The sequence below is a fragment of the Drosophila simulans genome, chromosome 2R, assembly GCF_016746395.2.
Source record: "Drosophila simulans strain w501 chromosome 2R, Prin_Dsim_3.1, whole genome shotgun sequence".
NCBI classification, from domain to species: domain Eukaryota; kingdom Metazoa; phylum Arthropoda; class Insecta; order Diptera; family Drosophilidae; genus Drosophila; species Drosophila simulans.
In genome coordinates, this window is record NC_052521.2 from 12612974 (window position 1) to 12624768 (window position 11795).

Here is an 11795-nt window from a genome sequence, read left to right on the forward strand (position 1 = left end):
AAGTGAGATGGAATGTTAGCGAAAGATACATTTTCACTGACTAGCTTACTCACCAGTAATTTCACGATGAGCTGCATTTTGAAACTGAAAATGATTTTGATTTGAATAGCTTATATTAGAGATAGATAGACTAAGAGATAAGAGAGGAATGAATGCTCGTGAATACGACGCAATAAATTTTAGATTCCCTGTCTGCACAGTTGAATGAGTACGTTTACTATTTCCAGGCAAAATATTTATTTATTCAACGTGGTACAACATGAAAATGGTCTTAAAACTAATAAATATGAATGTATAAACGTTTGGTCCAAAAATTACACTTATAATGATTGCTTGGGTAAATGTGATGAATCCAATCCTGGTTGTCAAGGTGCTTGTTGAATGTGGAAATGTCAGTTTGGTTAGAACACAGAGAGCTTAGCCTAATCCGGTTGTTTAATCAAGTAATGGCTAGCTAGTTTGACAAGTACTTAAAGATATATCTGGATATAGCCACAGGGTCATTGCTCGACGGAGTCCCGCGTCCTGGTTGCGTTTCCGTGTTTCCGGTCTAATTGCTCTTGGCGTTAGCCACGCTCTCCAGCTTCTCGATTATCTTGTTCATGTCCATGTCCTTGGCAACCTTGAGGTACATGGTCTTGCGCACTTCATGAAAGGAAGCCCAGCTGGGCAGCTCCTTGGCAAGTAGCTTCAGATGCGCCTCGATTTCCTGCGGTGTGAGGTTGGCCCGGAAGCTGTTCTGGATCTTCTTGATGATTACTTCCAGGGTGAGCACTCCTTTACGCTCGGTAACGAAGACATTGCGCAGGTGTCTGGCCAATTCGGGCAAACGTGAGTACTTCGTGGCCTCCTGGTCCTGCGAAGGACGCCGGGTCATCGCCTCCAAAGCCTTTGCTGCCTGTTTGGCTCGAATTTTCTCGATCAGTGATTTCGGCAGTCCCTTCAGTAGATTAGAGCTGGCATCTGGCACTGTGCACTCCTTCACTGTGGGCTTGGCGGTTTCTGTTTGGTTACTTGTTTTTTCGGGGACAGTTGGGGTCGGAGATCCAGATACTCCAGGCACCTCCTGACTGGTTTGAATCGCCGTACTTGTCTGCTGTTCCTCTGGCTTTTTATTGCTTTCAGCTGCTTGCTGTTTTTCCGCCTCCAACTTGGCCTCATAGCGATCCATTGCTCTTTCCATGGGCGTGGCGCAATTGAAGAGATTTCGAGCGGTAGACAGAATATCTTTTGCTGACGAGTATTTCTCGACATTGGGCGGCTGTGGCAATGGGGAGAGCTCCACTTCCGGACAACTCTCCAAATCAAACTGCGGATGCCAGCGAGTCAGCGCCTTTTCGATGATGATCGGCGGATCCTGGGAGCGAAGGAACTGGTCGTGCGCCCGCATTACCCGATCGAGCAGAAGGCTCTGAAAGCGCTGCATGCGCGCCGTCATAACGTGTGGATTCATGGACGTCGACTGGGCCGACGCGAGCACATCGTCTTCGTTGACTTTGGTGAACTGTTGTTGCTTCTCCGATTGCTGTTGCTCGGGCAGTGGCTCCACATTGGGAGCAATGATCAGCTGGAAATAGTCCGCTTTGGAGACAGAACCGAAATTGCGCGTCTTCATCTGACTGAAGATAAAGGCCTCTGGATAGATGTGCTTGATCTGGGCCAAATGGGTCTCAGTGAAGTTTTTCCGAAGCATGCGCTGCACTGCCGGCTTAAGCTTCTTGAATGTGATGGTCTCCTTGCGGTTGTGAAACATGGCCACCACGGAATCGAGACCCTTGAACACGTCCAACAGGTGTCGGTACTTATACGGCAATGGAAGTTGGCCGGCGCGGCTGCTTTCCACCAGACTGGCGTAGCGCTTATAAGCCGGCACCTCGACCAACTTGACAGGAGATCCATTTTTGGCCGGACTGAAGAGCAGGCGCTTGGATACGTCCGTGTGCCGCGGCGACATAAGCTCATGTTTGTCCGGGGTGGGTGGCGGTAGTTTTGTGGGAGTCTTGAAGGTCTTCAAGGGGCTGATTGTGAGAAAAAAACGAAAATTATAAGTAATCTATATCAACATTTTAAAATTCGGTACCTCCCTAAAGTTTGCGCAAAACAAATATTTGAATATGTATTTTAAAACCAATTAAATATCCCTTTAAAAAATGGAAGAAATAAATTAGTGACTGCAATTAAAAGCCATAATTTCATGCCTAATTCATCGATAGGGTTCCATGCAGATATTTATTTCATGAAATTAATACGAAATACAAACAGGAATTTCCTATTCGAAAATGTATCCTATTTGCTGCTTGGGACATTTCTTCAAGACGACCGTTACAAAAAAAGGTTGCTACCTGAGCGTCAGACCCAAAATACAAATACACAGATACACACATTCCCATGCAGTACGGCAGTTAAGATCCTTGTTTTCCGAGAGCCGAAGGGAAAGCAACCCCCGAATGCGGGCGGAAAATAAGCATTTTCAAAGGGAAGGTCAGGCTAGATTGTAACGACTGCGAAGGGTAAACATGCTGCGCATAGCGATACACACACTGCGGTGCATGGGGAGGGTCAGTCAGCCAGTTGGGTATTTATGCATGTTGTACAGACGTCACGAATCAGCAGCAATTGCTCGTACAAAAATAGCCATATTGCCGAACCAAAGCCAAGCCATCGGTGACTTGACGACTCTTGGGTGGAAAATATGCAACTTCAGCAGTCGAGCGCTTGAATAAGCCGGAGACCCGGAGAGCGACCTCGATTGCAGCAGAACTGCATGGCAGCAACTGCTGGCCTTTCGCTAAATGATGTTACCCGGTTTTTTCATAGACCACACTCCACAGTCCGTGGTTTGTTTATGCCGATTCTAGGCCACCAGCCAGCTAAATCAAAATTGTTGTGGCAGGCACATATCTTGAGCTTCTTACATGACTGATTTTCTTGGACACCCATGATTATTCGATTTGAAGAGAATGCGTTAAAGGATGCGAAAGGCATGTTATCATTCAATCAAGGTTCAATCAAACAACCTCAATGAGACTCAAAAGAAATTGTTGGACTCGAGAGAACTTGAAAACTATAGGACACAACATGTTGTTTAATTTTGCTTCAATCCCTATTAAGTATTTGAAGCAGAATTTGGTTCAGTACCCATAAAACTTCTTACATAAGCAAATAGCTCACCTTGTAAGCACCTCCAGCTCGATTGTGTCGAATTCCTTGAGCTGCACGCTCATCTTGGACTTCGATGGGGAGGGGCCAGCCTCGCGGAGTTTCCTGTTGCGCTCCTCCTGCTCCTTGCGCTTCTGTTCTAGCGCCGCCTTCCTGGCCAGCACTGCCTTGAGTTCCTGCAGCTTGGCACTCCGCGATACCTTCGTTTTCACCTCGTCGAAAGTGAGCTGGCGGCGGAGATCCGCCTTGATCGGCGAGGCATCCTTGAGGATCTGCTTGGTGGGCGTGCGCAGGCCACGCTGCACATTGTCCACATTCTGCTGGCTTGTGATGGTGAAGTTAACCTTAGGCGTGTGCTCGCTAATGGCCGACGACTGCTGTAGCTCCTCCTCGTCCAGCTTACTGGACTGAGCCTGTTTCCTGGGCGATAGAGTGCCCTTTTTAATAAATTGCACCAGCTTAGGCTGCTTGATGTGTGGCTCCATTTTGGCGGCTGCCGGTGTCTTCTTTTTGCTCTCTTGAGCGGCGGTGACAATCAGTCGGGCAGTGCGTCCGGATCGGGTACGCATGCCCGTGGCCGCCGCCTTCAGGGTGTCCAGATCCGCATCCTGGTTGCAGGCTGGCAACTGGGAAGGGGCGGGGGCGGGAGAGACGGTTTCAGCGGGTTCCGCCAAACGCTGCAAAACAAAGCCATTTTTAAGATGTCTGTATTGGCAAAGCGTCCTTGCAGATACTTTTGTATCTGGAGTCACGTTTCTGGGACCGATGTCTTACCCTGTTCTTGATACTGATAGCATCATCCAAGGCGGCGCGTTTGCGGTTTGTGAAAAATGCAGCTACCGATGGCTGGGCCATAGTAAGTGTGTATAATATTTATTTCTAATAGCAATTGCTGTTGGCTAAACGGTTGTAAAGATACCACTTGGCTGAATTCACAGATGGGCACGTCCGGTTATTTATCACTAGTCTGTATAATTCTCTTAGGTTTTCTTTTTTTATCAACACGTCGTGCCAGCGTACTGCTCAAATTACAACTGGCCACGATTTTTCACTAGATGCAGTTTCCCTCCAAAACCTAAAATTGCGCCAAAACGCGTACAGTGTTGCAAGTTACCGTACTCGGCTGCCAGTCAACACTAACCACTCAGCTGTTCAACTCCATCGATTTGCAGCACTGTTTGATGGAAGAGTTGATTTTTCCGTAGCAGATTTTTCCACTTGCGGATTTTTCGTTGTGCGCGTGTTTTTTTCTCGTTTCAGCTGCATTTGCGAACGCTGCGCAACGCCGGCGAATCGAGATGCTATTGGCTTAGTCCGCGCTCACTTGCGAAGCCAGGTAAGTCGGTAGTATCTGCATTTTTTTAGAGCCTTTTACAAAGCAAACGCCGAGCAAAGTTTCGAAGCGGATCTAGTACCAGTAGGTGCAAGTGAGGCCGCACTATGTGGCTGAACGTGCGAGTGAGATAGGGAAAACGTTACGTGGTGCGCTTACGTTACGAAATTTTAGTGCTCTCGTTGGTTTGGATCCGTGCTATGAAAGTGTTGCTGCACATGGCTACATTTTAGCCTTTTCTGGCTTGTAACGGAAGATTTATTTATTATAATAATAATTAGACCAACGTCGCGGTCTTTAATGTGTACGACTTGTTATTATACATATTTTATGTTTCCCAAAAGTTTCAAATTTTATAAAAACTTTAACTGCTTTCGGAAAGTATATATTTTGGTTTGGATTTGATAAAAAATAATATGTAGGTATGTATAGGCGTACTTGATTAAGGTAGGCTGTTCCTTACAAACCACATTAAGAGATTAAAATAGCTAGTATACAAGTTTTATCCAGCTGCTGTTTGTTGTATTTTAATCTGTGTTAAGTAAGTTTCATCACTAATTTCATGTTTTCTCCCAGTCTCTGCCAGAACCCGATGGTATTTTGTGACTTTAGCGCTGCGGTCACACTGGAATCGAGTTTTTGGGATTGACGATTAGCGTAGATTTTTTGTGCTAATTTTGTGCAGAAATCGACACAGCAGCCGTGTTAATTGGGAACAAGTGGGATCCCGAGGCAAGTAGATAATTATTTGATATTTCTGGATTTCAAGCACCTAAGTAGTTGATTTTCGTACTACAAAATAGCAGACCATAAAAGTGAATATCAAAAAACAGGGCAGAGAAAACAACAAAAGCAAGAAAAATGCGAGAGAAGCGTGAACCGAACCTCGAACATTGCCTTATTGAGATTTGTGCACGTTGTCAGTTCTCTACTTCTCCGTCGCGTTACTTCCTTTTTTATCAACCCTCCCGTAACCACTCGTCTTCTCTCCTCTTCTTTTCCGATTTGCCACACACAACAGCTGTTACACCTGGCGGAAATAAAGGGTAACATAGGAAAATAGAAGCGACCAGCAGCAGCGAAATGAACAAGGCTGACGTCAACCGCCGCGTTTTGGCCATTCAGGCGAAGAAGAAGCGTCATAAGAACAGGAAGCGGGGCAAGCAGAATGGCACTAACCCACAGGAGCAGTCGAATTCCAGCCAGAACCAGAATCCCAAACCAAGTTCCAATCCCAATCCGGAACCGAATCGGAGCAGCGAGAACTTGCAGGCACCGGATAATGCTAATAATAGCCATTTGAATGAGTCTAGTTCGGACGCATTTAGCAAGGCGAATGCAACTGCTACGGCCTCCACATCCAGCGGAGGATCAGCAGGCACTCCCGATCAATATCAGCCACCCAAAAAAACGCAGGCGAAGTCGAAGCCCAATACCCAGAAGGAGCACCAGCAGCAGCCGCCGCGTAGCAGCTCCAATGAGTCCTATGAATCCGAGGTATTCAGCGATAACGAGGAGCAGGAGCTTAAGGAGGACTACTGCAAGGGTGGCTACCACCCCGTGAACATCGGTGACCTGTTTCATGGTAAGTCACCTGTTAGCACCCCACATATATTGGCATTTTCCGATCCAAAAAACCACCAGCCCCTCCTCAGCAGCAGCAACAACAACAGGTTGCCAAAGACAAGCACAGCACACAGATAAATCGAACGCACAGCGGGTGGTTTTTCAGACCTCTATCCCCATTTGGGCAAGGGTTGTTTTTTCGGCGAGAAAGAAGAGGGCACCTCGTGTTGTGGCGACGACAACAATAGCAACAGCAACCTATTTGGGGCTGTCTCCTCCAAACGTTGTCGCCAACATAAGCCCGTGGTTCCACCCCTTGCTTGCATGTTGTCTCCACCCATTTTACAACGCCAGCTGTCAGATTGCCACTTTCAGAATCCATTTCGAGGCGAAAGAAATCTGAGCAATCGCTTGGTAGCGATAAGGCAATGAGGACCTGATAACGGCCACACAGGCTCAACTAAATCGGCAGATAGTGCTATGTCACGAAATGAGACCCTCTGAGCCTTCTTTGCAATCCAAGCGGATTTATAACAAAAAATGATTATTAATAGAATCTTGCTAGGTTTATAATAATGCAAGAAATTAAACATTTGTTCCTTTTCGAGAAGAGCAACAGATTAATGAAAATTTTTTTCGGCAGATCGCTACCATGTCATCCGTAAATTGGGCTGGGGCCACTTCTCTACTGTTTGGCTGTGCTGGGACTTGCAGGCAATGAGATATGTGGCAATTAAAATTGTCAAGTCGGCACCGCACTTTGCCGAGACGGCAAGGGACGAGATAAAGATACTCAAGACGGTGCGCGAGACCGATCCATCGAATCCACGCCGTCGCAAAACCGTCCAGATGCTGGACGACTTCAAGATCACCGGCGTTAATGGCACCCATATTTGTATGGTGTTCGAGGTGCTTGGTGACAATCTCCTGAAACTCATCCGGAAGTCCAACTACCGCGGTATACCACTGGCCAACGTCAAAGCTATTACCCGCCAGGTGCTGGAGGGTCTTGACTATCTTCACACGTGCTGCCAGATCATCCACACTGACATAAAGCCCGAGAATGTCCTCTTGTGCGTGGACGAGCCTCATGTGCGCTCACTAGCAACTGAAGCCACCCAGTTGTATTGCATGAACTCAAAGATGTACCCCTCATTGGTGAGCAGGGCGCCCAAGGAGTATCGTGAGCCACCTATCACTGGCAAAATGAGCAAGAACCGAAAGAAGAAGCTTAAAAAGAAGGCCAAGAAGCGCATGGAGCTTTTCAAGCAGCAGAAAGACTATTTGGAGCAGGCTGGTGGCCAAGCAGCCATCAATCCTAATGAGGTGCATAACGGCGACGCCGGAATCTCAGATGCCGATGAATACTTTGATGCAAACTCTGTGGAAGATAACGTGCACGTGGCCGCTGGGCAGCCACCGCGTAAGCAGAGGGAGGAGCGCAAGGCGCCCGCCGAGCAAAGTGGGGAGGCACAGGAGCAGGAACCGCTGACTGAGGGCACTGACAAAGCCAAAAAGAAGAAGAAAAGGAAGAACAAAAGTGAGTAAAAAACGAGAAGCGGAAGGTATTTTTATTAATTCATAGTATTTCTTGGCTACGTTTATCTATCGAAACCTTTAGTTCTGGCCGCATTCTTTTTATTATTTTTCCATTTCCTTTTTACACGATTGCCTCTGCGTTTAAGATAAATAAGGTTTCTAATGCAAATTTAATCATTTCTTTGTTAGACAAATCTAACCAATCAAAAGGGCAACAGCCGCCACAACTGGAAAACTCTACGAGCAGTGCCGAGAGCAGCAGTGCGCTCAAGAGCCAACAGACTAATGGCAGTAGTAGCGCTACCAACAGTAAATCCAACACCAATTCAAGCGGTACTTTGAAAGGACAATCAAACGGCAAAAAAATGCCATTGCGACCCAAGCAGGAGAAACAATTGGAAAATCAGCAGCATCAGCTAAACAACAACAACTCTAAGCCTAACTCGAACAGCGATTCAAAAATCTCAAGCGGATCCGTGGAGAATACATCTTCGGCTACGAATGGACCGCATTCGAATACAACGCTGCCAACACCTCCTCCGCCGCCGCAAGCAAAGCACAAGGCTAAACAGGATCCGGCGTTAGAGGAATGCAACGTCAACGTAAAGATCGCCGATCTGGGCAACGCTTGTTGGGTTGATCATCACTTCACCGAGGACATTCAAACGCGCCAATATCGTTCACTAGAAGTTATTATCGGTGCGGGCTATAACACCTCGGCGGATATCTGGAGCACTGCATGCATGGTATTCGAACTGGCCACCGGTGACTATCTGTTTGAGCCACACTCCGGCGAATCGTATACCCGCGACGAGGACCATTTGGCCCACATCATCGAGCTGCTGGGTCCAATACCGCGGGAGATTTTGTTAAACGGTACCTATGCGGCGAAGTCGTTTACCCGTTCCTGCGAGCTACGAAATATCTCGGGCCTTAAGCCTTGGGGCCTAATAGACGTTCTACTGGAGAAGTACGAGTGGTCGGAAAAGGATGCGGCGTCATTCGCTTCGTTCCTTAAGCCCATGCTCGAGTTCGATCCGAACAAGCGTGCCACCGCTGCGGAGTGTCTGCAGCACCCGTGGCTTAGATAAGATACGGTGCAACCTGGTTGTTGGCTGCGTGCCACCCAGCCAGCAACAGCAGATGGAGGGGGAGCTCTAGCAGGAACCGGAAAAGGAAAAGGAACAAGAGCAAGAGCAACAGCACTAAAAGGTGGATCACCGGCAGTAACAGCAGACGGAGAAGTTGGCGGGGGCTATATAGAATCTTCGGCATCGGTGGCTACTTTGGCTTCCATCTCATCAATTGCTTCCACATCGGCTGCAGCAATGGCGGCACTGAAGGCCAGACCTTATTTGGTTGCACCCTTTGTTACCACAGCCTCAGCACCACCCACTCCACATCCCCACGCATCCATTTCGACAAACACGGCCCGCACAGCGCCAGCTACACCTACACGTCGTCGCATCGGTCCCGAAAACGATTTGGACCTGGTTGAGGACTTGGATGTGGCACTTGCTCAAATAGAGGACCCGCAGACACACACCAAGAACAAATCGCATCGCTTTTTCTGGCGCAAGGCACTGCGACGCGTCTTCCAGCGTCGCAAGTGACGGCGTCGCCGGCAGGACTTGCCCCGCTGGCATCGTCCCGCCCGTCGCTGTCGTCGTCGCAACCTGGCCGAGCGGGTGAGGCGCATCTGCGCCTGCTGTGCCTACGGCCAGATTCTGCTGCGTGCAGCCCGCGTGGCCCTGCTCAGCTGCATCCGCTGGCGAACCCGTGGCAACATACGCAACAACAACTTTTACTTCAGCAACCACTAAAGCATCAGCAGCCAGCCAGCCAACCAGCAGTCGCTAATCTCCGTGATCCAGTAAACTCAATTACCATTCGATTTAGTTTTACACACGCCAGCGCTTAACTTATTCCCTGTGTTTTAGATCGACGATTAGACCATTTTTGTTGCTACGTATGAAATTATAATATTGTATTACCGCCTACACGAACACGTCCCCACGAATCCTGTACATAGGCTCGACAGTTCTCGATCCCATTATTCATTTTAATTAAAGCGACGCATAAGAGAGCGATGGTAGAGCATGAGCAATTGTCGCATGTAAACCATATATGTGTTACTGTACATTTACCCGAGATGCGAATCGGCAAATCTACATTTATAAGCGTACATAGTTAAATGAAATAAAGTCGACCCATCGATGGGTGTCTCACACGCGCCATCGTCGATTCGATGGAATAGGGCAGTAGAGCAGCGCGTCTGGATTTTTATAAGCATATGTATATGTACATGGATGCAGAAACTTGAGCTGAACATAACAATAATGAGAACGTAGTTAATTAGTTTATCCTCGGCTTAGTGATCGACATGAACAATTTGAAATGGCATTAGTAACTCTTAAAAACGTAACCTGAAATAGAAAAGCGAATGCACTACCAACAACCACAAGTGAAAGTAATCCTTAACCCCTAATCGGAACTAATAAGCGTATAAATATAATTAAAGTAGCCGCCACAAAAAATCGTATTGTTCAACATTAAATAGTAGCGCAAGCGCAAAATAATTGCAGCTTTATCAAATAGATAAATGTTCAAGACACAGACACACCAAATTTGGCACTTTATCAAGACTAGAGCCACACAAAATTTATGGAATTTTTCTTGACCACTCTTAACACAAGCATAAACACCTAGAGGCCACTTTAGTTAGGACTAGGAGCTAGAGCGATTTTCTTAATAGAAACGATTCGACTCGGAGCGGTAGGGCAGCAGAAGCAAAAACAAAGGCGACGGATTAGCAGAAACGCGAGATGGAGGGGTCCATTGTCATTGGCAATCGGATCGGAGGGCAGGGGATGTGTGACTAACTGACTAATAACTATTACGGATACGTAGACACATATATATATGGATAAGTGGCCTTAATAATTCGGTTCTCCGCACCACACAACGCACCACAATCACCACACGCACCCAACAAGCTAACTACAAACCACAAAACGATACGAAACCAAGTACACCAGCCAATCTGAGAAAGCTATTGCAATTAACACAATTAACGCTGCGCGAACTAAGAAGTTAAAGAATTAGGTATGAATATTATGGTAACTCGAGCAGACATTATTGTAACTAGACAGCCTAGCCAGCTAGCATGCATATATCAATCTAAAATTAAACTAAATGTGTCCAGGATCAAGGGGAATTGAAGAATGAAACGGTTCTAAGTAGCAGCCCAATATCGATCTACGACGTTGTCATCAAGTTAATCGTAACATTACATTAAAGAAAATTCAAATATCTTCGGCTGGCCGATGTTTCGAAAATACTTACGCATATACTCTTTGAAAATCGCCCAGACTTCCGAACGAAGCTATGTACTAAACTTGGTATCACAGGTGGAAAATCCGGGGACAGAAGCCCAGCACGGATGACCACTCTTAAATGAATTACATATGTATAACCAGAATCAGGAACCCAGCTGCCGAATTGCAATTCCAGTATGTTCTCACGCTTTCAAAGAGTATAATTATGAATTATACGATACGATACATAATTTATTGATGTAGTTATAAACAAAATAAACAACAAATTACACAAATTGGAAAGCAATCGACACTCTTTCTTTTTTATGCGTGCATAACCAGCAGAGTATCTATCTTTTGGCCATTAATTTCAGCCGGGGGGAGCAAAGGATTGGGACAGAGAAGCGACTATCCGGGCGATTTATGGCCACATAAAATACACAAAAGCTTTGAAGTCCTCAATGAATGGTTTAAGAGAAGGCTGACCTTCGACTGGCTCGCATTAATTCCATGTTACATATATCCCCAGTCCAGGTATTCATCACGTTTGTTTGTCAATGGCTCGAAATTGAATTTTATCCACACGTGCCACCGAATGAACGTCCGCTGGCCACTTGGTAAATGCTATGCACATATTTGGGTCTTTGGGGCTCAAAGGCAATGCCAGTGCTCGGTTGCCTCGTGTGACTATTTCATCTGCCCCATTCCATCTTAAGCAGGAGAAAGGCCAGCGTCCATGGCTCCGGGAAGTGGCTCCGTCTCAATGGCATCCGGCGAAAGTTAAATCCGCGCTGTTTGCATTGCCTTTGCCAACTCTCGCCGAAGAATACTCGAGCTCCGGGGAATTGATCTAAGACAAATTCGAAGAGCTCAGCGCACAT

At 46.8% G+C, this 11795-nt stretch overlaps 2 protein-coding genes across 2 annotated transcripts; one reads left to right on the top strand and one right to left on the bottom strand.

Annotated features, from left to right (window-relative positions):
• Nucleotides 1-213: 213 nt before the first annotated feature.
• Nucleotides 214-4266, bottom strand: LOC6734611 (DNA replication factor Cdt1). Its single transcript, XM_002081583.4, has 3 exons — nucleotides 3934-4266; nucleotides 3172-3836; nucleotides 214-2018 (listed from the first exon to the last, which is right to left on the bottom strand). Exons 1-3 carry the CDS (start codon nucleotides 4012-4014, stop codon nucleotides 551-553), a joined length of 2214 nt encoding a protein of 737 aa, XP_002081619.1. The 5' UTR covers nucleotides 4015-4266; the 3' UTR covers nucleotides 214-550.
• Nucleotides 4267-4356: 90 nt separating this feature from the next.
• On the top strand, nucleotides 4357-11221 carry LOC6734612 (SRSF protein kinase 1). The gene is made up of 5 exons (XM_039292519.2): nucleotides 4357-4495; nucleotides 5069-5224; nucleotides 5514-6077; nucleotides 6702-7598; nucleotides 7787-11221. Exons 3-5 carry the CDS (start codon nucleotides 5576-5578, stop codon nucleotides 8686-8688), a joined length of 2301 nt encoding a protein of 766 aa, XP_039148453.1. The 5' UTR covers nucleotides 4357-4495; nucleotides 5069-5224; nucleotides 5514-5575; the 3' UTR covers nucleotides 8689-11221.
• The last annotated feature ends 574 nt before the right edge of the window (nucleotides 11222-11795 follow it).

Bases quoted from the DNA above. Each gene is read 5' to 3' on its own strand.
- LOC6734612 (XM_039292519.2), top strand. From the start codon at position 5,576: ATGAACAAGGCTGACGTCAACCGCCGCGTTTTGGCCATTCAGGCGAAG. The intron at 6,078-6,701 runs GTAAGTCACCTG...TTTTTTCGGCAG, and splicing joins CATCGGTGACCTGTTTCATG to ATCGCTACCATGTCATCCGT. The intron at 7,599-7,786 runs GTGAGTAAAAAA...TTTCTTTGTTAG, and splicing joins GAAGAAAAGGAAGAACAAAA to ACAAATCTAACCAATCAAAA.
- LOC6734611 (XM_002081583.4), bottom strand. From the start codon at position 4,014: ATGGCCCAGCCATCGGTAGCTGCATTTTTCACAAACCGCAAACGCGCC. The intron at 3,837-3,933 runs GTAAGACATCGG...TTTGTTTTGCAG, and splicing joins CTATCAGTATCAAGAACAGG to CGTTTGGCGGAACCCGCTGA. The intron at 2,019-3,171 runs GTGAGCTATTTG...TCTCACAATCAG, and splicing joins GAGCTGGAGGTGCTTACAAG to CCCCTTGAAGACCTTCAAGA.